This window comes from Ranitomeya imitator, chromosome 1, assembly GCF_032444005.1.
Source record: "Ranitomeya imitator isolate aRanImi1 chromosome 1, aRanImi1.pri, whole genome shotgun sequence".
Lineage (NCBI taxonomy): Eukaryota > Metazoa > Chordata > Amphibia > Anura > Dendrobatidae > Ranitomeya > Ranitomeya imitator.
In genome coordinates, this window is record NC_091282.1 from 293,424,378 (window position 1) to 293,451,458 (window position 27,081).

Consider the following 27,081-nt stretch of genomic DNA (forward strand, 5'->3'; position numbering starts at 1 on the left):
TATGCCCACTTTGGGGAAAACTCCTTCAAACTTCCATCCTCATTTAGCAGACTTTTAAAGGGAAGCTTGTCAGCAGGGTTTTGCCATTTAACCCCTTAATGACCAGGGGTATTTCCATTTTTGCGTTTCCGATTTTTGCTCCCCTTATTTTTCTGTCCATATGACCAGGTGAGGACTTTTTTTGCGGGACGAGTTGTACTTTTGAACTTCACCATTAATTTTACCATATCATGTACTGAAAAATGGGAAAAAAATCCAAGTGCGGTGAAATTGCAAAAAAGTGCAATTCCACAAATTTTTTTTTTTTGGGGGGGGGGGGGGGGGGTGTTGGACCGGCCATTATGATTCTCCAGGATATTACGAGTTCATAGATGTCTAGGTTATTTTTTTATTTAAGTGGTGGAAAAAAAAATCGAAAGTTTATAAGAAAAAACAGAAAAAAATGAAGTTTTGCGAGACGAGCAGTGTCAACATTTTTCGGGATCATGGGGATTGGTAAGGGTGAGCTGGAGATCTTATTAATACCATTTTAGGGTAGATCTGATGTTTTGATTGCCCATTATTGCATTTTATTGCTACGTTGCAGCGGCCCAAAAAAAACATAATTCTGGCATTTTGATTTTTTTTTATCATTACGCTGTTTAGTGATTGGAATAATTCTGTTAATATTTTGATGATTGGGCGATTCTGAATGCGGCAATACCAAATGTGTTTTTTTTAATTTATTTTGAACGGGGGCAAAAGGGGGATGATTTGAACTTTTATATATATTTTTAAAATGTTTTTTTTTTCTACTTTTTTACTTCCAATAGTCTCTTTAGGAGCCTGAAGCCCTGCTATGTGTAACAAAAATGCTCATCTGCTATAAGCACCGGCTGCAACCATAGAGGTAACAACCACAGGGGTCGCCTGCAGAGACCCCAGGTTGTCATGCCAACCCATCGGCACTCTGTGTCATGTGACATGGGTGCCGATAGGTGGAACTAAGATGCGCTTCTGGCGCAGCCATATTAAATGCCACTGTCGAAGAGGTTAACAGCCGTGGTGGATCACAATTCCACCTGCGGGTGTTAGGGGCACATGACAGCTGTTCAGCTATCATGTGCCGGAAAAGGTGCTGGCTCACTGCCGGGGCCCACACAAAAGAGGTGGATGTGCCCTATGACGGATATATCTGTCACTGGGCATTAAGGGTTTAATCTGACAGCTTGATAATATAGGGCATTTGAAATAGATTCCAAGGTTGTGTCAAGGTTGTGTCATTTACTGGTCTGTGTGTTGTAGTTTCAATGCGATTAGCGTTTTATCATCCGCAGACTCACTACAGGACTAGGTATCAAGTGCACAGCAGTCAGGCTAATCTGTGTAAACCTGCCCCTCACCAATGATTGGCTGCTTGCTGAAATGCACAGTGTACACAAGGAAGCTGCCAGTCAGGTGTGGGCGGGTTTAGATACAGCTTAGTTATGTGACCGCTTCTACAACACAGAAAACAGGGATTCTATCAAAACTCCACCAAACAGTCCAGTAAGTGACACATCGCTGGAATCAGGCTCTCTTGTCCTATATTATACTGCTCTCCGATTACATGGCAAAACCTGCTGACAGATTCCATTTAACAAGGGTCTATTATTGATCTACTCACCTTTTTACCTTCTGTTGTAGAGGTGTGTCAGATTATGTATAATTTACAGTCTGTGCAGGAATAACTAGCCAAACTTGAAAAGTGCTTTATCTCTCAAGGTCCTGGCACCAGTGGTTCCAAATATAGAGAGTATATTGAGACAAAGTGGCACTGTTTCCTTTCATCATTCCAAAGATTAATTCTGCATTTTAAATAACCCATTGATTGGCATCTCTTTGTCTATCGTAAACCATGCAGTTAGCTATGCTTTCTTTACCACATCATTCTAAAGGTACCGTCACACTGAACGATATCGTTAACGATATCGTTGCTTTTTGTGACGTGGCAACGATATCGTTAACTAAATCGTTCTGTGTGACAGCGACCAACGATAAGGCCCCTGCTGGGAGATCGTTGGTCGCTGGGGAAAGTCCAGCACTTTATTTTGTCGCTGGATCTCCCGCTGACATCGCTGAATCGGCATGTGTGACGCCGATCCAGCGATGTCTTCACTGGTAACCAGGGTAAACATCGGGTTACTAAGCGCAGGGCCGCGCTTAGTAACCCGATGTTTACCCTGGTTACCGTTGTAAATGTAAAAAAACAAACACTACATACTTACATTCCCGGTGTCTGGTCATGTCCCTCGCCTTCAGCTTCCCGCACTGACTGGTGAGCGCCGGCCAGCCGTAAAGCAAAGCACAGCGGTGACGTCACCGCTGTACTTTACGGCCGGCGCTCAGTCAGTGCTGGAAGCTGAAGGCGAGGGACCTGACCAGACACCGGGAATGTAAGTATGTAGTGTTTGTTTTTTTACATTTACAACGGTAACCAGGGTAAACATCGGGTTAATAAGCGCGGCCCTGCGCTTAGTAACCCGATGTTTACCCTGGTTACCCGGGGACCTCGGGATCGTTGGTCGCTGGAGAGCTGTCTGTGTGACAGCTCTCCAGCGACCAAACAGCGACGCTGCAGCGATCCACATCGTTGTCGGTATCGCTGCAGCGTCGCTTAGTGTGACGGTACCTTAAGGCCATGTTAGTTTCTTCTCGGTCTGTCTCCACCCATTCCTTGCCACACGTCAGTCTATCCAGTTGACCTTAACTGGTATTGGCATAACAGGTCTGGCTTGACTATAGACAGCCACATATTCATCTCTATACACATTTTAATTTTTTAAATGTTATTTATTTTAGTGGATTAGGCAGCAGATATGACTTTCTGCACATTTGGATGCTTAAATTATCTGAAAGAAAAACATGTAGCATTTGCAGGTAATAGTTTATGTATTATAATAACAATAATAATATTTTTAATAGAACCTTTTAAAGAAACAAGTGGAAACAAGGACAGCGGATGGCCGGCGTAGGATCACCCCATTGTGCATTGCCCAGCTGGACACTGGGTTTGTATGACTTGCTACACTTTTTTTGTCATATTTAATGCCATAATATAATCCATCACATGTTGTGAAGATCATACAATGTTATAAACACAGTTTATTTTGGCTATTCGTATTTGCAGGGACTTTTCTACAGCTTTTTTTAATAGTATTCCTATATCGGGGTCGGTCGCAGGGTCCATGCTGTCATCTCAGAGCAACCAGCAGCTCTTATCTCTGGATTCAAACACCAACAGCTCTTTAGGCACTAAATCCACCCTCGAACCAGTGGGAAATGCAAAACCATCAGAAGAGCCTGCCAACAAAGAGAGGTATAGTGAAATCACCATATATAAACTAACACTGGAATTATGGTTTAACTTCAGATTTTACTGTCTCTTTCAAATATTAACTTATTGTCGTACAGTGATTGATCCAATTCATCTTGTAAATCCGTAACTTTCAGAGAAATTTTAATTAGCAGTATATACCGTATGTATAAAATATAATAATGTACTGCCATAGTAATGAAAAATAAGACTGAGTTTTCTGCTTGTTGCTAATGAGAATTTGTCAAGGCTAAAATATCCAACTGAAAGGAAAAGTTTTAACATTCATTCACTTTATGCTGATCCACTCCATAATATTGCACTAGTAGTAGCAGCTCTTTCAGTACAGAACAGTATAATCAATCATGGCATCATATTCCAATCATTGCGCTAATACACGTGGATCATTCGGAGATATCTAGGGGATCTCTTCTAGCAGGCCTTTCTTGAAGTCTTCTGGTGTCATAGGTTTCCTATAAACCTGTAAAGTATATAATGGGCACTGATAGAGTAATTTTAGCTTATGAGAACATGAAGAAAAACCTAGTGATCTTAATGATAGGTGTGCTTGAAGATGTCAGGCATCTTAGATAGTGATGAGCGCAAGTGGCCCTTATTTGAGTTTATCTAGGGTGCTCGGGCATGCACTAAGTAGCGCGGGTGCTCAAATGACATGTTCAATTTCCCGCCGTTGCATGTTGCGCATGTGTTAATCTACGTTCACATTTGCGTTGTGCGATGTTGCGTCGGCGACGCAACGCACAACGCAAACAAAAACGCACGCTAAAACGCATAGTTTTGCGACGCATGCGTCCTTTTTTGTCGAATTTTGGACGCAAAAAAAATGCATCTTGCTGCGTCCTCTGCGCCCTAACGCTTGTGGCAAAAAAACGCATGCATCGCAAAACGCATGCAAACACATGTCCATGCGCCCCCATGTTAAATATTGGGGCGCATGGCACATGCGTCGCCGCGGCTGCGCCCGACGCAGCCCGGCAGAACGCAAATGTGAACGTAGCCTTAGACAGCCGCAAAACATGCAGGGAATGCCTGACAAACACGGGAAATCCCCGCATGTTTTGTGGCTAACAGACGCAAAACATGCAATCATGGGGACTCGAACATGTCACTCGAGCATCTGTAATACTCGGTGCATACCCGAGCACTCTAGGCAAACTCGAGTAACAAGCACTTGCGCTCATCATTAATCTTAGGATTTGCATCAAGACTTTCTTAAAAGTGGCCATCTACATTAGATAAATGTCAGAAAAAAACGCTCGGTTCTGTTGACAATCTAACGTATATGGGAGTGTCCTAATTTTCGCTCAATCTTGCATGTATATGGGATGATAAGAAGAAATGGCTACTACACAAAAGACTTTTTGGTGCTAATAGCAAAGGATTGTTTTTATTTACTCTGTAGCTTTCATTTAATATGTTGTTTTAAATAACCTCGGTGTAGATCTTTACAGAATGATAATGTTATGTATAAAACAATTGAGTTTTTTTAAATTTCATATATTAGTTTTTTTTCTTGTGGGTAGATTCTAGTCAGAATAGATAACTGTGAAACTGTTTATTGTGAGATCATTACAATTTCCATGTCCTCTGACCATTCAATACAGTGTAAACACTGCTACCGTTACTCCTTCGACACCTACAAGCGTCTCTGCCCAGCCGAAGATTGAGCCCATGAAAGCACTTGATTCTCGATTCACTGAACGATCAAAAGCTACCTCAGGGACAACAGGAATTTCGCATGCAAACCAGATCGCTGCTGATCGGTATGTATAGTAAAGAACCTGTGTTCCTTAAAATTTACAGTATCACGTGGGAATGTTATTTATTTTTTAGTTTTTTTATGCATGATTTGTGAATCTCCTCTGAGTATGTGTGCTACATTGTTTTTTAAATTCTTTATGCAGACCAAAAGATCATAGTGTTGTTTCTAAGGAAGCAAAGCCACGTGAAGTAGACAGTAGTAGCGACAGTGAAGAAAAAAATAATGCAACAAAGTCTCTCACCAAACGGAAAGCAGAATTAGATGCAGACCTTGTCGAAAAAAGAAAAAAGGGACGACCTCGGAAAGACTCACGCATGATGTCTGTTTCTCTCGCTGTACAGGTTACTGAAACACTTTTATCTTTTTAAATCCCTAATCCTCAATACCACCCACGGTGTAATAGGCAGCACAATTGATGGTTTACCTACGTGGCACAACCCCTTTGGAAGTTATCACCTATCTTCTCTCTGGATCAATCCAGGAGTATCCTTTCCCTAAGAAGGGTTTAAGGGTTTAAAAATTGATATTTCATTTCAATGTATTTTTGTTTTCCTTCACAGCACTGTAAAACCTTCCTATTGCTATCTCCGATCAGTGTACCACTTTTAACCTAAATAATAATAGGGCGGATAGTGATGGCAACTGGCAAAAGTATTTATAGATGTGAGGTGGGAGAAGAATAGCGCTCTGTGCCAAATATATAGAGCTGTCTAGCCTTAATAGATGTGTAACAAATGATTCATGCTGCTGGTGTGTAAGGCTGTGTGCACGCGTTGCGGATTTCTCGCATTTTTTTCGCTATAAAAACGCATACATTATGCATCCTATCATTTAGAATGCATTCCGCAATTTTTGTGCACATGATGCGTTTTTTTTCTGCGAAAAAAACGCATCGCAGTAAAAACGCATCATGGTCATTAATTTTGCGCATTTTTCACGTTTTTCCCGCTATTTAATGCATTGGGAAGCTCCGGGAAAAAAACGCGAAAAAAAATGCATGCGGATTTCTTGCAGAAAATGTCCGATTTTGTTCTGGAAATTTCTGCAAGAAATCCTGACTTGTGCACATAGCCTAAAGGATTGTAATACTTGGAATGTTTTAACAGCTTATAAAGAGACTGTTAAGCCTGATGTAATTTAAGGGTAGTAAATTGCTTTATCCAAGCATTCTCAACACTGCATACATTTGCAAATCTAAAGCAAATATTGTTAGATTAATATGAAAAGAGGGATTTTTGGTACTCAACATAAAATCTTTCTTGGAGCCTTCATTGGAGGACATGTTTGCTGCTGTCGCTAGGAGGATGACACTATGCAAAAAAAAGGAAAATAGCTCCTCAGCATTATACACCTACCGACTGGCACAAAGCTTGTCAGTTAGTGTCAAAGCAGTAGGAGAAGCAACAATAACTCAACTATATTCAAGCCTAACAAAAGGCACGTAGGCCCAACATAGGCACAAAACCAGGGAGTGTGCTGTCCCCCTGCAATGAACGCTCCAAGAAAGAGACTTTACTGTGCGTTCCAAAAATCTATTTCTTTATCTCTTCATTGGGGGACACAGGTAACCATGGTATGTCCCAAAGCAGTCCCGAGGGTGGGAAACAAGTGTAAGAAGAAAAAAAAATTAAGTCTGACTGTGGGCGACTGCCGCCTGCAGCACCTTTCTTCCCAGACCCGCATTGAAGGAGGCAGGGGTATGAACCCGGTAAAACCTCGCGAAGGTGTACAAAGATGACCAGGTCGCAGCCTTACAAATCTGAGAAGCAGAGGCCTGGTGACAAACTTCCCAGGATGCCCCCACCTCCTGTGTGGAGTGAACCTTTACACCCGGAGGAGGATGTCTGTCTTGAACGCAATATGCCTCCTGTATGGCCGAGCGAATCCAGCGGGCAATGGTAGATTTGAAAGCTGGGAGCCCCTTACTATGACCCTCAGAAATGACAAACAAGGCGTAAGCATAACGAAGGAAGCAGTTCTTGAGAGATGGACCCCGAGAGCTTTGACTGGATCCAGCTTGTGAAGAGACCTCTCCAGGGGATGGACTGGAGAAGGACAGAGGGAAGGAAGGACAATCTCTTCATTAATGTGGAATGAAGAGACTACCTTAGGCAGGAAGGAAGGAATGGGTCTGAGGACCACTTGTCCAAGTGTAGAACAAGAAACTGAGAATGGCAAGATAGTGCTGCCAACTCAGAGACTCTCCTGATGAATGTAATAGCTACCAAAAAGGTAACCTTCCATGACAGGAGAGAAAACGGAATGTCCTGAATGGTTTTGAAAGGAGGGCGCTAAAGAGCGCCTAGAACAAGGTTAAGATCCCACGGCTCTACCACAGGACGATAAGGAGGTGACAGGCGAGCGACTCTTTGAAGGAATCTCTTGACCTAGGGATGAGAGGTCAGATTTAGCTGAAAATGGATTGAAAGCACAGAGACCTGCTCCTTAAGGGTGTGAGTGCAAGACTGGAGTCTAGACCTGATTGAAGAAAAGCCAATATGGAGGGAAGGGAAGGAAAGAAGGCTTTCCAGTATCTATGGTAAATGCGCGAGGATGCTTTTTTTCTCACATTAATCATGGTGTGAATGACCAGAGGAGAAAACCCGCCTCCTTCAGAACGGTGGTCTCAACAGCCTTGCCATTTAAGTTCGGAGACCGTGAAATCTGGTGGAGGAGACGGCCTTGTGAGAGCAGATCTGAACGGTCTGGGCCAGTCCTGAGCTACCGGAATTCCTTTCACTTTGATTTTTCTTACGACACTCTGAATCAGCGGGAGAGGCGGAAAAAGGTAAGGCAGCTGAAATTGGGACCACAAAATTACTAGGACATCGTAAACGATGGCTAGAGGGTTGCAGGACCTGGCTACGAACCGAGGCACCTTGTGGTTCACCCGAGACGCCATCAGGTCGACTTCCAGGGTGGACCATCTCTGACAGATCTGGTCGAAGACGGCAGTGCTGAGACCACTCACCTGATGCGAGACCCTGACGACTCAGAAAATCGGCTGCCCAATTGTCCACCTCCGGTAGGTTAACGGCTGATATAGCGGGAGCTTGACGTTCCGTCCAAAGTAGGATCCTTGTTACCTCTGCCATGACTGACTTGCTGCTCGTCCCGCCTTGGTGATTTATATATGCCACTGTCGTGGTGTTGTCCAATTGAACGCAAACTGGGTGACGTGTGAAGCAGATCTGCCAGTGGCGAAGGGAGAGATAAATTGCTCTGATTTCTAGCAAATTGAAGGATTCCCGAGTGGGAGTGACCCGTCACGTAGAGAAAAACCTGTTGGAGCGAGACCCTGGGGGCTTTGAGGAGCGACCCTTAAAAGCCAGTGAAGGGCTGGATTGAAGGATATCTTCTTCCTCTCCCGATGGGCGGGAGAGCGGTACTGATGTGAGAAGGTCCCAGGAGGGGAAAAGAGGCAAAAGGAACGTAACTGGAGGAATCGCTTCCTAGTGAATGGGCGCTTAGGCTGAGGAAGGCTAGTGCTCTTACCGCCGGTAGCATCTGAGATTATCTGATTCAACTTGGACCCGAAAAACCTAGAACCCTGGAAGGGGAGGTTGGTAAGAGGCTTCTTGGAAGGTGGATCTGCATTCCAGGCCTTCAGCCAAAGAATCTGGCGTATGACAACTCTATTGCTGGTAACCTGGGCGGAGCAACTGGCCGCATCCAAGGACGCAGTCAGTAGATACTTGCCAGTGTGGGTGATCTGGTCTACAAAGTCAGTTAGCTTGTCAGGAGATGCTGCAGCTAGAATGCCTTGTCGAAGGAGTCTTGCCCTGGCAGAAATGGATTTGCTACCCAGGTGGAAGCAAAAATGGGACAGAGAGGCGCCGGCCTCTTCAAAAGCTAACTTAGCCATGGATTCTATCTGTCTGTCAGTGGAATCCTTGAGAGAAGATCTGTCTGGCAGAGACAAAACAGTCTTGGAACACAGCCAAAAAACTGGCAGATCAACGGTCGGGGGCGCTTTTCCATTTGCAAATGAGGCCCGGGCTAAAGGGATAAAGACTATCCAGTTGCTTCCTCCCCAGGAAGGGCTTCTTAGGTTATCAGTGCTTGAAAAAAATGGCTTCAAATTCCCTGTGGTTGGAAAACGTACATTCAGGATTTTTTACTCGTTTGAAGGAGCCAGAGTGGTCCTGGGGAGGGACCTCATCCTCGATATTAAGGGTTTGGTTAATCGCCAAAATAAGGCTACCGACCATATCCTGTAGTTTAGAATTCAGATTGGCATCAGAGGCCGGAGAGCTGGATGAAGAGCTGAAAACGGCTTGCTTCCTAGATTTAGTCCTTGATCTGCCCTTGTGAGGGTGGTGTTCAGGTGCATGCGAATCACCGTGCGAGACGTTCGGAGCACTGTTGGCGGCGGACAGGTTTGGTGAGCACTCTAGGACCTGGACCAGGGACTGAGACACCAGGTCAGAAACCGATTGCAACATAGCATCAACCCTGAAGCGGTGCGTTCAGTCTGTTTTGCAGGCTGCGGAGGTGAAGATGGAGGGAGCCCAAGAACCAAACGCTGAAGGAGGCGTGGTCGGCTGATATACCGGCTGGTAATGCACTGTAAGGGATCCGCCCGTTGATTGGCTGTCCCACCGAGGGTGTCTACAAGCCAAGGAGATGAGGCCCTGTGATAGGCCTAAAAGCGTGTGGAGAAAACGTGCATTGAGTGATGTGATTGCTGGGGCGTGGCCGGGACAGATAGACAAGCTTTCTCATTGGACAAGAAGATGCATGATCTGGAAAAAGCGCAGTGAGTGGTCAGCAAGCCGGGAAAGGGGTGTGGATGGAGAGAAGGGGCATTATGAAGGCCATTAAATCTAAAACAAATGGCCTGGATGGGCATCGTGGTGCATCTGTGCCAAGTGTATCCTGTAAGGGGGACCACGGGGAGGACAGGGACGTAATGTGACAGTAGCAGTCAGTAACGTAAATGTGAGTCACGAATCCTTCTTCATCCTTGAGGATAACGTCAGGAGCCCTCGGGTGGATAAGGGTCACTGGGATATGGCATCCTCCTTCCCGCACCGTCATGGGTCCGGACAGTGCAGAAGTTGGTGTTAACCCCTAACCAAGAAGGGGGAAGGCCACCACCGGTGAGCACCGTCTTCCAGCCATCCGGCTCCGAGGAGAAAGGTGGGGAAAAGGCTAGGACCGGCAACCGGGAATCACCCTGAAAGCACCGTGAGGTGACAAGGGATTAGGTTTTGTCTTGCGCGTCCAAGAGTGGGCGATATGGTGATATTACACTGCTCTCTTGGTCCCACAAAAGTGGGAAAAAACAGGGTGAAAAACCTGCACCCTGTTACCCTATAGAAGGAAAACGTGGAAGAAAAAGGGGAAAAGATTAATAAAACACAACAGGTGACCTGAAAAGTAAAAAACGGATCTGCGATCAGCTCCAGGCCTGCCTCCTACTGACACTAAGCTAAAAACTGATGTGCTTTGTGCCAGTCGGTGGGTGTATACTGCTGAGGAGGAGCTGTTTTCCTTTTATTGCATAGTGTCAGCCTCCTAGCGACACAGCAGCAATATGCCCATACAGTTGTGGCCAAAAGTATTGACAACCCTGCAATTCTGTCAGATAATAGTCAGTTTCTTTCTGAAAATGATTGCAATCACAAATTCTTTGGTATCATTATCTTCATTTAATTTGTCTTAAATGAAAAAAACATAAAAGAGAATAAAGCAAAAAGCAAAACATTGATCATTTTACACAAAACTCCAAAAATGGGCCAGACAAAAGTATTGGCACCCTCAGCCTAATACTTGGTTGCACAACCTTTAGCCAAAATAACTGCGACCAACCGCTTCCGGTAACCATCAATGAGTTTCTTACAATGCTCTGCTGGAATTTTAGACCATTCTTCTTTGGCAAACTGCTCCAGGTCCCTGATATTTTAAGGGTGCATTCTCCAAACTGCCATTTTTAGATCTCTCCACAGGTGTTCTATGGGATTCAGGTCTGGACTCATTGCTGGCCACCTTAGAAGTCTCCAGTGCTTTCTCTCAAACCATTTTATATTGCTTTTTGAAGTATGTTTTGGGTCATTGTCCTGCTGGAAGACCCATGACCTCTGAGGGAGACCCAGCTTTCTCACACTGGGCCCTACATTATGCTGCAAAATTTGTCGGTAGTCTTCAGACTTCATAATGCCATGCACACGGTCAAGTAGTCCAGTGCCAGAGGCAGCAAAGAAACCCCAAAACATCAGGGAACCTCCGCCATGTTTGACTGTATGGACCGTGTTCTTTTCTTTGAATGCCTCTTTTTTTTTCTCCTGTAAACTCTATTTTGATGCCTTTGCCCAAAAAGCTCTACTTTTGTCTCATCTGACCAGAGAACATCCTTCCAAAACGTTTTAGGCTTTCTCAGGTAAGTTTTGGCAAACTCCAGCCTGGCTTTTTTATGTCTCGGGGTAAGAAGTGGGGTCTGCCTGGGTCTCCTACCATACAGTCCCTTTTCATTCAGACGCTGACGGATAGTACGGGTTGACACTGTTGTACCCTCGGACTGCAGGGCAGCTTGAACTTGTTTGGATGTTAGTCGAGGTTCTTTATCCACCATCCGCACAATCTTTGAGTTGTTGAAATCTCTTGTCAATTTTTCTTTTCCGTTCACATCTAGGGAGGTTAGCCACAGTGCCATGGGCTTTAAACTTCTTGATGACACTGCGCACGGGAGACACAGGAACATTCAGGTCTTTGGAGATGGACTTGTAGCCTTGAGATTGCTCATGCTTCCTCACAATTTGGTTTCTCAAGTCCTCAGACAGTTCTTTGGTCTCCTTTCTTTTCTCCATGCTCAATGTGGTACACACAAGGACACAAGTGTGATTTAGTTATTGCCAACACCTGTTAGGTGCCACAGGTAAGTTACAGGTGCTGTTAATTACACAAATTAGAGAAGCATCACATGATTTTTTGAACAGTGCCAATACTTTTGTCCAGCCCCTTTTTATGTTTGGTGTGGAATTATAACCAATTTGGCTGTAGGACAATTCTTTTTGTGTTTTTTCATTTAAGACAAATTAAATGAAGATAATAATAACAAAGAATTTGTGTTTGCAATCATTTTCAGGAAGAAACTGAGTATTATCTGACAGAATTGCAGGGGTGTCAATACTTTTGGCCACAACTGTATTTACCTGTGTCACCCAATGAAGCGATAAAGAAAAGTTTATAAAGGTTTCCTGCGACTTTACTATTGATGACCTATACCATTCACTTCTATAGGAGAGCACTTGCAGTACCAATCATGGAACTACACAAAATATGATAGCTAAAATAATTTAGTATGAGCAGCAAGTGTAATTTCACATAGGCCCCGTGGGTGTGGGTAGATGCTCTTAATTCTTTTGATGACTTAAGCATGTTTTTGAAAAGTGGTGTACACCTCTCCACAAATTTTACTCCAGTCATAGATTTCTAGTGTCATCAAGCTTGTCTAATTCATTATGAGCTGTGACATCATTCCCCTGCTCTGCATCAGCTCTGCTCATTTTGGCAAAACTTTGGATTGCACAAAATAATTGCAACTTATCATAGGGATTGATGTCAGAATTCTGGTGTAATTGTGTTGATGATCAGGCCCAAAAGTGCTTTTCATTTATGTTCGACATGCACCTGAATTCTGCTACATTCTGTGTAGAAGCACAGAGGCTTCTACAAAGGAGTATAAACCTCACCACTTTTGTTTAATTTCTTCTTTTTGAATTCCGATAACGCATTTTTTTATTTTAATATTTTCAGTCTCAGGTGGCTTCAACATCCGAGAAGGACTTAACATGTATGACTTCTGCAATATCGCTTCGGTTGCCTATCCCAACCATTCAGAAATCTTTTACCTTGCAGGTCAGTCAACTATATAAATTTACAAAATAAGAAAACTGGTGATTTTCAAAAACTTTCCAAAAGTTGAGTGCATGGAATACAAAATATGGTTATACCTAAAACAAGCATATTCGGTTTGATGCTTTGAGTTCCAACAGTTTCACTGTTAATAGTTCTGCAGTGTTCTAATTGTGTTTGTTATATATTTTGTCAGGTTACATAGGTGCCAAGAATTTATTTACTTTTCCAACTTTTCAGATTAGTGCAGACCCCACAATATACATTGAAGTAGAAAATGACTTCCGATCAGTAGGCGGATCAAAACTAAGCCAGCTCAAGTGTAACCGAGACGGGAAGGAATGGAGGACGGTGCTTACAAGTCGCATTCTTGCAGCAGCAGGAAGCAAGTTAGTATTGTCACATGGTTGGGTGCTCCAAAGCAATCTAGCAGGTATCGTACAAATTTGTAACGGTTTCCTTTTCTTTATTTTTTTTTTTTTTTGTATTTTACATACTTTAGTGAGATGGTTTGCGTAGCTTGTGAGAAGCGAATGTTATCAATGTTTTCTAGCAGTGGCAGACGAGTATTTCCACCTATCATTTTGCCTTCCCAAATCTCTACGATACAATGCACAGGCCGCTTTGTCATGGCTCTTACGTCCTCAGCTGCTCTTTCGGTTTGGTGAGTAATGGAAAATTATCCTGCATGAAGCAACTGCTTGTATATCGATCAGCCACAGAATTAAAACTAGTGACAGGTTAAAGTGAATGACATTGATTTATCCTGGGACAGTGACGTTTGTCAGGACATGGATCTATTTGACAGCAAGTGAACAATCCTTTCTTGAATGCAAGTTGCGTAGGGTGTTTCCTGTAAGCACAATCTATTACCTGCCAGAAGTGGCCCAATAGGGAGAAAATACTAGTCCATCCTACCTGATCCTAGCTAGTGTTAAACAAATTACTGATACACAAAATGCTGAATAAGGATGATAGGTTTTAGGAAACACACACTGTGCATTGCAGCTTGTTGCGTGTAGAGCTGATCACTGTATGTGCCCATGCTGTTCCCTGTCTATTACCAAAAGATACTGTAATTGGCACAAGTACATTAAACGAAGACCACGGAACAATGGAAGAAGTTGGCCTGGCTAGATAAATCATGTGGACGTCCAGATGCATTACTTACCTGGGAAATAAATGTCATCAGGATTCATTATAGGGAAAAAGACATCCTATCTAAACATTGGCTGCCGCATTCATGTTCGCTGTAACAGTCACCAGAAGCCTATGTCTTAAAAAACAAAAAAAAACAAACCGATAATGGAAAATCCAATCCCTTTAATGTTGTGGCTGATCAGAGTATACAGTCATGGCCAAAAGTATTGACACCCCCGCAATTCTGTCAGATAATACTCATTTTCGTCCTGAAAATGATTGCAAATACAAATTATTTGGTATTATTATCTTCATTTAATTTGTCTTAAATGAAAAAACAAAAGAGAATGAAGCAAAAAGCAAAACATTGATCATTTCACACAAAACTCCAAAAATGGGCCAGACAAAAGTATTGGCATCATCAGCCTAATACTTGGTTGCACAACCTTTAGCCAAAATAACTGCGACCAACCACTTCCGGTAACCATCAATGAGTTTCTTACAATTCTCTGCTGGAATTTTAGCCCATTCTTCTTTGGCAAACTGCTCCAGGTCCCTGATATTTGAAGGATGCCTTCTCCAAACTGCCATTTTTAGATCTCTCCACAGGTGTTCTATGGGATTCAGGTCTGGACTCATTGCTGGCCACCTTAGAAGTCTCCAGTGCTTTCTCTCAAACCATTTTCTAGTGCTTTTTGAAGTGTGTTTTGGGTCATTGTCCTGCTGGAAGACCCATGACCTCTGAGGGAGACCCAGCTTTCTCACACTGGGCCCTACATTATGCTGCAAAATTTGTTGGTTTTCTTCAGACTTCATAATGCCATGTACATGGTCAAGCAGTCCAGTGCCAGAGGCAGCAAAGCAACCCCAAAACATCAGGGAACCTCCGCCATGTTTGACTGTAGGGACCGTGTTCTTTTCTTTGACTGCCTCTTTTTTTTCTCCTGTAAACTCTATGTTGATGCCTTTGCCCAAAAAGCTCTACTTTTGTGTCATCTGACCAGAGAACATTCTTCCAAAACGTTTTAGGCTTTTTTTAGGTAAGTTTTAGCAAACTCCAGCCTGGCTTTTTTATGTCTCGGGGTAAGAAGTGGGGTCTTCCTGGGTCTCCTACCATACAGTTCCTTTTCTCCTTCGCCTCATTGGGGGACACAATAGGAGGCTGACACTAAGTGATACAAAAAAAAGTTAGCTCCTCCCCTGCAGTATACACCCTCCTGCTGGCTCTCAGCTAACCAGTTCTTGCTTAGTGTCTGTAGGAGGCACATCGGTCTGTTTCAGACTCCAACGTTTTTATTTTATTGTTTACTTTTCTGTAAATTTTTATTTTTTAATTAACGGAGTGAAGGGGGCGACGGTTCCTTTCAAGGTTCCGATCTCCCCCGAACCATCAACAGGCGAGCACGGAGAGTATACCTCCCCGTACACTTTCCTGCGACGTGGGAAGCCATGCCTGAGCTCACTTCAGGGGCGACGGTTCCTTTCATGGTCACGATCTCCCCACACCAGCAGCAGGCGACCACATGGAGTGTCTCCTCCATGTATCCTCTCCTGGAGCCAGGCCTAATGCCGGACAACTGGCCCTGTCCACCCGGACTGAACTCCGTGGCTGTACAGAGGCCCCTCTCTATGGCGTCCGAGCAGCCCCCACTGTCCCACCACTGTGAAAGCGGATGGCACAAGGAGGCGGACGGTTCCTCTCCACCTCCCTAACAAACGGATGATGGATTGAGGCTTATCCCTGCACCGTCCACGCTGCACAGAACAGCGCTGAAACCCACATCCACGGCGGCTCCACGCCGGGACGCGCATCAATGGTGAGTGGATCCATCTTCAGAGGGATATTCACATGCTGACAGGCAGCCTCAGCCACTTCCCTGTGGCCCACCTCTCTGAGGTAACGCTCTGGATGGCTGCAAAAATTTAGTCCCCGGCTTCGGCCGATTTGTAGGCCGCATCCTGGAAGTCTTGCCTGGAACGACCCACTGGTGACGTCCGCCGGCTACAGAAATTTAGGCCCCGGCTTAGGCCTATTCAACATCGTGTCTGTGGCTCCGCTCCCCAAATTGGCGCTTCTCGCTCTCTGCGAGAGTTTATCAACTCTGCAGCTCCCGGTGGCCATCTTGGTCCACCCGGCCAGCTCACACTGGGGTGACAGTATTTTTGCATTAATGGGGCACATCGACTCTACATCAGTACCCGGGTAAGTAAGTACCTGGTCTTAAAGGCACATGTCCAGTATTTCCTGGTCTTAAAAGCACATGACCAGTATTCCCTGGTCTTTAAAGGCATATGGCCAGTATTCCCAGTCTTAAAGGTGCATGACCAGTTTTTCCTGGTCTTAAAGGCGCATGACCAGTATTCCCTGGTCTTAAAGGCGCATGACCAGTATTCCCTGGTCTTAAAGGCGCATGACCAGTATTCCCTGGTCTTAAAGGCGCATGACCAGTATTCCCTGGTCTTAAAGGCGCATGACCAGTATTCTCTGGTCTTAAAGGCGCATGACCAGTATTCTCTGGTCTTAAAGGTGCATGACCAGTATTCTCTGGTCTTAAAGGTGCATGACCAGTATTCTCTGGTCTTAAAGGTGCATGACCAGTATTCTCTGGTCTTAAAGGTGCACGACCAGTATTCCCTGGTCTTAAAGGTGCACGACCAGTATTCCCTGGTCTTAAAGGTGCACGACCAGTATTCCCTGGTCTTAAAGGTGCACGACCAGTATTCCCTGGTCTTAAAGGCGCATGACCAGTATTCTCTGTTCTTAAAGGCGCATGACCAGTATTCCCCGATCTTAAAGGCGCATGACCAGTATTCCCCGATCTTAAAGGCGCATGACCAGTATTCCCTGGTCTTAAAGGCGTATGACCAGTATTTCCTGGTCTTACAGGTGCATGACCAGTATTCCCTGGTCTTACAGGTGCATGACCAGTATTCCCTGGTCTTAAAGGCGCTTGATCAGTCCGAGGAGCCTTCCGCCGCCGACCCCAGCTTTATCCTCTAGTTCCCCTCAGTGGACTTCTTCACTGACCAATCCTTGGTTCTCTGACCAAGAGATTGAATCCCTCTGTGTACCCTCTGTGTTTGGAGCGCTCGCAGGACCAATATACATGGTCCCTATCCTACATGGGAGCCGTCGGCTAGCAGGGGCCGCAAGTATTCTAGAAACGTGCAGGCGTCTAGAAACATACAGGCATCTAGAAAACGGAAGTTTTTCGTTTCCTGCTCCCTCACCAACGATTTGATGACAACAAGGCTCTGAATATGGATTGGATATTGCCTGAGCTTGCCAGGGCTTCAGAGACTAAACTACCTCGAGAGCATTTGCCATTCAATTCGGATAAGCGATTCACTGGACAGAAGCCTCTACGTGGGATGCCATGTCTGGCCTGTTTTTTAAGGGCGACGGGTCCTTTAAAGGGCACCGATCTCCCCACACCATCAACAAACGAGCACAAGGAGTGTCGTCTCCATGTTTCCTCTTCTGCATCCAGGCCTAACGCCAGACAACCTGTCCTGTCCACCTGGAGACCTGAACTCTGTGGACATATAGAGGCACCCTTTTTGGCGTACAAGCTCCCCCCTCTGCATCACCACTATTTAGTGGATGATGCAAGAAGGCGGACAATTCCTCTCCACTTCCCTGTTAAGAGGTTGATGGATCGAGGGTTCCTAATTTTTATCTCTGCACCGTGAAAAGAGGAGATGGCAAGAGACTATGACCTGCTGGATGCAGCCGCACATTCTGCCATGGGGCAGATTAACCGGGAATAATCTCCTGTGGTATACCTACCAGTATCCCTACCTGATGGGTCATCAATTAAAAATACCACGGACTGTCAGATAGCAAATCTGTTTCGTTCCGTCTTGCGGCTTCGGGTCCAGCGCTCTATCCTCCCTAGCGGCCGCATGGATTGCTAGAGCAATGGTCTCCTGGCTGGAGACCTTAACTACCTTGATTCACACCAGCAACAACTGGCCAATCAAATCCTTTGAGCGGGAGACTGACAAAGGATTGTTTAAGGATTGTCCAGCACAGTCTAGATCTAAGGGATCTTGGTTCCAAACAGGGGAACGAAAAGTAAGATCGACCCTGGACCTCAAACTTCTAACAACCTTTGACATGGTCCTCCTTCTTTGGATGGAGTTCCTCCGCTCAGCCATTACTTCAACAGAAAAAGATGCAGTTTCCGGCATCCATCGACATTCGGGTTGCTTGCCCTCTGCAAAAATTCCTTCGCCTTTTCATTCGTCAGCAGCATTTTCAAGTCACAACCTTGTCCTTCGGCCTTGCTTCCGCACCCAGAGTGTTCACTCGGGTCATGGCGGATGTCATGTTTCTCTTGCACTCTAGAGGCGTGCTCGTCCTGCCCTGTTTGATCTGGCTAGCCGCCCTTCCAGGACTACGCTGAGTCGTCTATATCTCTTGCGATACCTTCTCTCCTGGGCCGGCAGCTACACTTAGACAAGTTCTCCTCATTTCCAGCCCAGCAGATATCCTTTTTGAGGATGATCCTGCACACTTCTAGAAGGATGGTAATTCTTCCTCGAGACAAGGTCATGGCCCTTCAACAGGGACCTCGCGCAAGGAGAGTTCTGATGACTTGATTACTCACCCCCTCATTTCATTCGATTTGCTAAGAGAGTTCTGAGGAAAAATGGTGACGACAATGGAAGCGGTTTCCTTCGCTCCCCTCGTTTTCAGCCAGTCAAACAGACTTTCAGACAATAGTCTCTGAGCTCCTTCTTCATCCAGGGCCTTTCTCCCGGTTCAATGGTTATTCGTAACTACCAATGCCAGTCTTCTTCTCCCCATCATTGTTCTGGAGATCCGAACGGTAGTCTTACAGCAGGTCCACTGCCTTCTGGCGGGTCATCCTATCCAAATTCAATTGGATAATGCCACGGCGGTGCCATACGTCAGTCATCTAGCAGGTACCCACGGTCAGGCGCCATGACTGAGGTACCTCACTTTCTCTGATGGGCCGAAGTCTATTATTCGGTGATCTCGGCAGTATATATCCCAGAAGTAGAACTCTGAACGGCAAACAAATTCAGCCGTCAGGGTTCTGCCTCAAGTCAGTGGGAACTTCACCCCGAAGTCTTCCATCAGATCTGTCCTTACTGGAGCTCTCCAGTTGGAGGTGGGATGGCATCCAGACTGAAGGCCAATGTATTCGAGTTCGTGGTTCGGCCTCGAGATCCAAGAGCCATCGCTCTCCATGCTCTGGTTCTGCCGTGGTACCAGTTTCCATAACTCCCCTTCCACTGCTTCCGAAAGCCTTTCGGAAGCATAAAGGGGCCCCAGTGATCCTCAGAGATCCGCACTGACCACGTCCGTTTTTTGTTTGCAGAGCTAGTATCTTCTCGCCTTATCGCAGCACAACTGCAAGTAGGGACTTTCTCACAGGGAGTTTTCACACGTAGTTCTTCCCTATCACATACCGTTAGATCATTGGGACCTTATTATTCCTAGGAGCCTTACAGTAGGCTCCTTTTTCATCCGGGCAGACTTTACTATCAGAGAAAGTCGTCCCGTTCTCCTCTGCAATATTCTCACTCTGACGAGTCTTCGGAGCTAGCTTCTCTGCTCTTTCAGGCTTTTTTCCCTTATTATCTTCGAGGCAAGGTTGTCCTCAGGCCATCTCCATCCCTTGTTACCAAGGTGGTACTGTATTACCACTGTTATAAGGGTTTAGTTCTTCCCTCATCTCTTTTGGCTCCAGTCCACAAAATGGAATAAGATCCCCCATATTCTGGACGAAGTGAGTGCTCTGAGTAGGTACGTCTTGAGGACGGCGTCCTTCTGAAGGTTGGACGTTTTATTTGGGCTTCCTGACGGTAGAGGAAGGCTTTCTGACATTTTCAGGAAGGGTTTAGCCGTTTCATCGACCATGATAACATGGTGAATTCTTTTCACCATCCAGGAGTCCTTCCGTGCTAGATGTCAGCCTATCTCCCTGTCTATCAAGGGTCCTAGGCACCAGGCGTCAGCAAGGCACGCCTGCAACTTGCGGATTCGTCCAGTCCGCATGCATTCTTGAAGCACTATAATTCCCACACTTCCACAGATGTGAGTCTGGGCAGGCGGACTCTGCAGGCCGCGGTGGTGCACTTGTAAGTAGCGGTTACACAGGGCCTGATCTATTGTTGTCCCCACCCAGGGACTGCTTTGGGACGTCCCACGGTCTGTGTCCCCCAATGAGGCGAAGGAGAAATAGGGATTTTTGTGTACTCACCGTAAAATCCTTTTCTCCGAGCCATTCATTGGGGGACACAGCTCCCACCCTGTTATTAGCTTATGCTTGTTTTTTAGAATATGACATGCTATACGCTCATATATTGTTATTGATCTCCTACTGCTTTTGCACCGAACTGGTCAGCTGAGAGCCAGCAGGAGGGTGTATACTGCAGGGGAGGAGCTAACTTTTTTTTGTATCACTTAGTGTCAGCCTCCTATTGGCAGCAGCATACACCCCACGGTCTGTGTCCCCCAATGAATGGCTCGGAGAAAAGGATTTTACGGTGAGTACACAAAAATCCCTATTTCATTCAGACGCCGACGGATAGTATGGGTTGACACTGTTGTACCCTCGGACTGCAGGGCAGCTTGAACTTGTTTGGATGTTAGTCGAGGTTCTTTATCCAACATCCCCACAATCTTGCGTTGAAATCTCTTGTCAATTTTTCTTTTCCGTCCACATCTAGGGAGGTTAGCCACAGTGCCATGGGCTTTAAACTTCTTGATGACACTGCGCACGGTAGACACAGGAACATTCAGGTCTTTGGAGATGGACTTGTAGGCTTGAGATTGCTCATGCTTCCTCACAATTTGGTTTCTCAAGTCCTCAGACAGTTCTTTGGTCTTCTTTTTCTCCATGCTCAATGTGGTACACACAAGGACAGAGGTTGAGTCAACTTTAATCCATGTCAACTGGCTGCAAGTGTGATTTATTTATTGCCAACACCTGTTAGGTGCCACAGGTAAGTTACAGGTGCTGTTAATTACACAAATTAGAGAAGCATCACATGATTTTTCGAACAGTGCCAATACTTTTGTCCACCCCTTTTTTATGTTTGGTGTGGAATTATATCCAATTTGGCTTTAGGACAATTCTTTTTGTGTTTTTTCATTTAAGACAAATTAAATGAAGATAATCATACCAAATAATTTGTGTTTGCAATCATTTTCAGGAAGAAAATGAGTATTATCTGACAGAATTGCAGGGGTATCAATACTTTTGACCATGACTGCATACATTGTTGTGATAACATGGTATTTCACGTGTTTATAGCTGCAGTTGTGTTTTTTTAGGGATGTCCACAACCAGAAAGCTGTTATAAAGAATGAATCTTTATTGCCCATATTAACAGGTAACCACTTCTGTACTATTATACGGGTTGCCTTATTGCTTGTTTGTTTATATGCTACTACATTATTGTAAGATGCTATATTTTTTCATTAATTTATCAGAATCTGATTTAAAAAAAAAAAAAAAAAAAATATATATATATATATATATATATATATATATATATATATATATATATATATATATATATATAAATATTATATTCTTCACCACAATTTTTTTTCTTAGGAAATGACCTGTTGGTTTCTCAAACGTTGCTTACGCAGAGAGGTGTACCTGTACTAAGCTTGTCTAATGGGAAAGCATATTGCTTTAATCCTGCACTTTCTACATGGTAAGTCTTTAAACGTGCAATTATAAGATCATCCCATTTTGCACAGTTGTAATAACTACATGTGATTTGGGTTTGAATATGGCAGTCAGAATCAATAATAATTCTTGTAGTGGTTTTGAGCCCAAACGATAAGATTTCTTATAAAAGCATGTTCCTACTTTTTAATTAAAGAAAATCTGTCACGCCTGATATTATTAAACTACAGATATTGGGTTAATCTGCAAATTAAAGGGAACCTGTCACCCCCAAAATCGAAGGTGAAGTAAGCCCACCGGCATCAGGCCTTATCTACAGCATTCTGTAATGCTGTAGATAAGCCTCCGATGTATCCTGAAAGATGAGAAAAAGAGCTTAGATTATACTCACCTGGGCGGGTGGTCCGGTCCGGGGCCTCCCATCTTCTTACGATGACGTCCTCTTCTTGTCTTCACACTGCGGCTCTGGTGCAGGCGTACTTTGTCTGCCCTGTTGAGGGCAGAGCAAAGTACTGCAGTGCGCAGGCACCGGGCCTCTCTGACCTTTCCCGGCCGCAGCGTGAAGACAAGAAGAGGACGTCATCGTAAGAAGATGGGAGGAGCTGGACCGGACCGCAGAGGGAACGCCCCTGGGTAAGTATAATCGAACCTCTTTTTCTCATCTTTCAGGATACATCGGGGGCTTATCTACAGCATTACAGAATGCTGTAGATAAACCCTGATGCCGGTGGGCTTAGCTCACCTTCGATTTTGGGGGTGACAGGTTCCCTTTAATTGCATTAGAAAGCTGCCTGGCTACTGTACAGAAAGTGTGGCTCTTGGGAGAAAATGAACTTTATTCCTCCCGGAAGGTTCCGGCGTGGCTACAGTCACAGCTCACAGCACGTGTGCGGCAGCTGTCAGCACGCCCTGGCGCTTTAACTGACAGCCAACCTTACAGTGCATCAGCCAAAGTGCTGAGAATTGCTTTCAGCCACCGCTCTCTGTGTACTGAGCAGTGACTGTAGCCATCAGGGCATGCCTTTTATGAAAGCCGGTGGCCCCCAGGAGGAATACAGTTAATTTTCTCCCTGGAGCCGTGCTTTCAGTACAGCAGATTGATCCTATATCTGCATGTTAATAGTGTTACACGTGACAGGTTCCCCTTGATGCCATTATTATAGCTGTACATCTGGAAAACACAGAGCATGTGAAGCTTTTTCCTTACGGTATTTGGCAACAATTTGATGCTGACTATACCTCGGAGCAAATGCTGCGATTTTTGGCTTTGCTTACCATCTGCTCCTCACTTGTTTGTTAGAGAGGCTGCACTTCCAGCATGTCGTCACAAGCAGCACTATGTCCTACCTCCCTTGAAATGGTTGATGTCTTGTACTCATCTTGCCAAAACCTATACAAAGGCAGCTGGGAGCTGCAGAACCCAAGAACTGACACAACAACATATAAGGAGTGCTGGTTTTCCAGCTCTATATACAGGTCCTTCTCAAAAAATTAGCATATAGTGTTAAATTTCATTATTTACCATAATGTAATGATTACAATTAAACTTTCATATATTATAGATTCATTATCCACCAACTGAAATTTGTCAGGTCTTTTATTGTTTTAATACTGATGATTTTGGCATACAACTCCTGATAACCCAAAAAACCTGTCTCAATAAATTAGCATATCAAGAAAAGGTTCTCTAAACGACCTATTACCCTAATCTTCTGAATCAACTAATTAACTCTAAACACATGCAAAAGATACCTGAGGCTTTTATAAACTCCCTGCCTGGTTCATTACTCAAAACCCCCATCATGGGTAAGACTATCGACCTGACAGATGTCAAGAAGGCCATCATTGACACCCTCAAGCAAGAGGGTAAGACCCAGAAAGAAATTTCTCAACAAATAGGCTGTTCCCAGAGTGCTGTATCAAGGCACCTCAATGGTAAGTCTGTTGGAAGGAAACAATGTGGCAGAAAACGCTGTACAACGAGAAGAGGAGACCGGACCCTGAGGAAGATTGTGGAGAAGGACCGATTCCAGACCTTGGGGAACCTGAGGAAGCAGTGGACTGAGTCTGGTGTGGAAACACCCAGAGCCACCGTGCACAGGCGTGTGCAGGAAATGGGCTACAGGTGCCGCATTCCCCAGGTAAAGCCACTTTTGAGCTACAGAGAAGCAGCACTGGACTGTTGCTAAGTGGTCCCAAGTACTTTTTTCTGATGAAAGCAAATTTTGCATGTCATTCAGAAATCAAGGTGCCAGAGTCTGGAGGAAGACTGGGGAGAAGGAAATGCCAAAATGCCTGAAGTCCAGTGTCAAGTACCCACAGTCAGTGATGGTGTGGGGTGCCATGTCAGCTGCTGGTGTTGGTCCACTGTGTTTCATCAAGGGCAGGGTCAATGCAGCTAGCTATCAGGAGATTTTGGAGCACTTCATGCTTCCATCGGCTGAAATGCTTTATGGAGATGAAGATTTCATTTTTCAGCATGACCTGGCACCTGCTCACAGTGCCAAAACCACTGGTAAATGGTTTACTGACCATGGTATTACTGTGCTCAATTGGCCTGCCAACTCTCCTGACCTGAACCCCATAGAGAATCTGTGGGATATTGTGAAGAGAAAGTTGAGAGACGCAAGACCCAACACTCTGGATGAGCTTAAGGCCGCTATTGAAGCATCCTGGGCCTCCATAACATCTCAGCAGTGTCACAGGCTGATTGCCTCCATGCCACGCCGCATTGAAGCAGTCATTTCTGCCAAAGGATTCCCGAGCAAGTATTGAGTGCATAACTGAACATTATTATTTGATGTTTTTTTTGTTTGTTATTAAAAAACACTTTTATTTGATTGGATGGGTGAAATATGCTAATTTATTGAGACAGGTTTTTTGGGTTATCAGGAGTTGTATGCCAAAATCATCAGTATTAAAACAATAAAAGACCTGACAAATTTCAGTTGGTGGATAATGAATCTATAATATATGAAAGTTTAATTGTAATCATTACATTATGGTAAATAATGAAATTTAACACTATATGCTAATTTTTTGAGAAGGACCTGTACTACTAGATGGTGGCCCGATTGTAACGCATCGGGTGTTCTAGAATATGCACAGCCCACGTAGTGTATTGCCCAGCGCGTGTAGTGTATTGCCCAGCGCGTGTAGTGTATTGCCCAGCGCGCGTAGTGTATTGCCCAGCGCGCGTAGTGTATTGCCCAGCGCGCGTAGTGTATTGCCCAGCGCGCGTAGTGTATTGCCCAGGCATTAGCAAAGAGGGGGTGGAGGGCACCATCAAACATAATAGTACAAAGAAGGGGGTCAACCCAAAGCTTGACCAACCATGAGACTCAAAAGACAAGAAAGCGTCAAGCTATACAGCAGGGACCACCACTAAATCAATTTTTGAAAATACAATAAATTTTATTTTGTCAAACAAAAACGGCACACCACACAATTAAAATCACTTAAAACAAAGATGACATCTAGGGTTCCACATGAAGAATCCCCCCTGGACATGATTATGATAGGAAACAGGAAATTATATTTGCCGGTCCTCAAATGGCTTCTTTAAATGTGCTAATAACAGCAGTAAACCATATAGCATTGACCCAGTCAGACTTTTCCTTCATACATAAACCGCACCTTACATAACACTGTCTCATCTCACACAGAATATGCCATACATGTCTGATAGATCTCTATTAGACATTTGTGGTCTATTCTGAGGTTTGCTATATATAACTAATCTGTGATACATGATATGTGGTAAATGTGATCAGTTATTTTTTGCCAGTATGTTGGATGCACAACATGCCGAGTACCATTTAGATTGTGCTCGCATCAACATTAGTAATCAGTTTGTGGAGTGTGGATACCTCTCTTCTTCAATTGAGCAAAAACATTTACAGGACCAAGCAGATGGATTAGGCCGTTGCAAACGTTCTCAGCTGGCACTCGAATGCCGGCATTCTGGGCATCTCTTCTGATCGCTAAGCCCTCATGATTTCACTGGAGGTGCTAGGATGGCGGTATTCTGGGCATCTCTTGTGATCATCATCATGATGTCATGGGAGGTGCTAGGATGCTGACATTCTGGGCACCTTTTGAGATCACTAAGCCCTCATGATATCATGGGAGGTGCTCTTGAGATCACTAAGTTCTCATGATGTCATGGGACCCTAGTAATCATAAGGAGTGCTAGAATGCCAGCATTCGAGTGCCATCTGAGGAAGTTCACACTGCCCTTCTCTGGCTGCCTTATTGTGTAAAAGAGTCCTGCCAATTTGTCTACTCTACTCTTTTTACTTAGCTTTATGGAAAATGTGATTGCTAATTCACCTAGTAGTGGAAGGATTTTGCTAAATTGAGTGCTTCTGAAAATGTTCATTTTTTTCAATATTTCATACCCAGCTGTTAGCTATGGACATGATCTTATTATTGGTACTTTGAGTTTATTAAAAAATATGTAACATTTTTGATACAAAGATGTATTTATTGCATCTGGATCTATTGGCGTTAATCAGGTTAGGTTACTCTGATTGCCCCCTGTGAATGAGGGTCTGTAATAGAGACAATCTGTCAGACAAATTTCACCCCAAACTATTTATATCTGCTTGTAGCTCTTTCAAAGACAAGTCCGGCAATACCTTTATGTAACAACTCTGCTGGCATCACGGCATGGCCTCACATCTCTCACACTATCTTACCCACTGCTCCAGGCCATGATGTGGTTTCTGTTTCATGCCAGCTCCATGTTCTGTGTCTCTGCTCTCTGCATGCTTCATGGCTGTGTGTATAGGGGGCCGGCGCCTGAACTCTCTGGTTCTTATAGGAATCAGGTGCATCTGTCTAATCTGTTCCTGACCAATTACCAAGAGGCCTCCAGTATTTAGTGCAGCTCCACCCTGTGGACTGGGCCTGTGCAATGTGTTAGCTCAGTTACTGTTTAGCTTCTGAGTTTGCCAGGCCTTGCTCTGAGTTACTCCCTCTCTGGAGGCTTTTCTCTGTGCTATAGCCTTGATCTTGTTGTCCGCCCTCCAGGAGGCAGAATATCCTGGTCCTTGTGTCTTGTTCCAGTGCCTTGTCTGTACTTTGACCTATCTCGGTCTCCTTGTCTGTGGCTTCCTTCCCTGCTGTGTCTTTCCTTGTGTTCTCAGTCTGCTTACACTCCGCACTCTTGCGGCTCTGCCTGCTCTATACCTTTGTGGCTTGATCTCTACTCTGCACTCCTGCGGTTCTGCTCCGCTCTGCTCTGCTCTGCTCTCGTTGCTGCACTAATCTCTTGCTGCAGCTCC

At 44.7% G+C, this 27,081-nt stretch overlaps 1 protein-coding gene across 2 annotated transcripts in view; it reads left to right on the top strand.

The window, feature by feature from the left end:
* Positions 1-27,081, top strand: part of HIRA (histone cell cycle regulator) — a 55,588-nt gene that overhangs the window by 15,569 nt on the left and 12,938 nt on the right. For both annotated transcript variants that reach the window (XM_069756561.1, XM_069756569.1), the window contains exons 13-21: positions 2,944-3,029; positions 3,149-3,337; positions 4,960-5,118; positions 5,260-5,458; positions 12,876-12,977; positions 13,215-13,363; positions 13,477-13,638; positions 21,427-21,485; positions 21,713-21,818. In XM_069756561.1, coding sequence (XP_069612662.1) covers positions 2,944-3,029; positions 3,149-3,337; positions 4,960-5,118; positions 5,260-5,458; positions 12,876-12,977; positions 13,215-13,363; positions 13,477-13,638; positions 21,427-21,485; positions 21,713-21,818 — 1,211 coding nt within the window. The remainder of the gene's footprint in view (positions 1-2,943; positions 3,030-3,148; positions 3,338-4,959; positions 5,119-5,259; positions 5,459-12,875; positions 12,978-13,214; positions 13,364-13,476; positions 13,639-21,426; positions 21,486-21,712; positions 21,819-27,081) is intronic.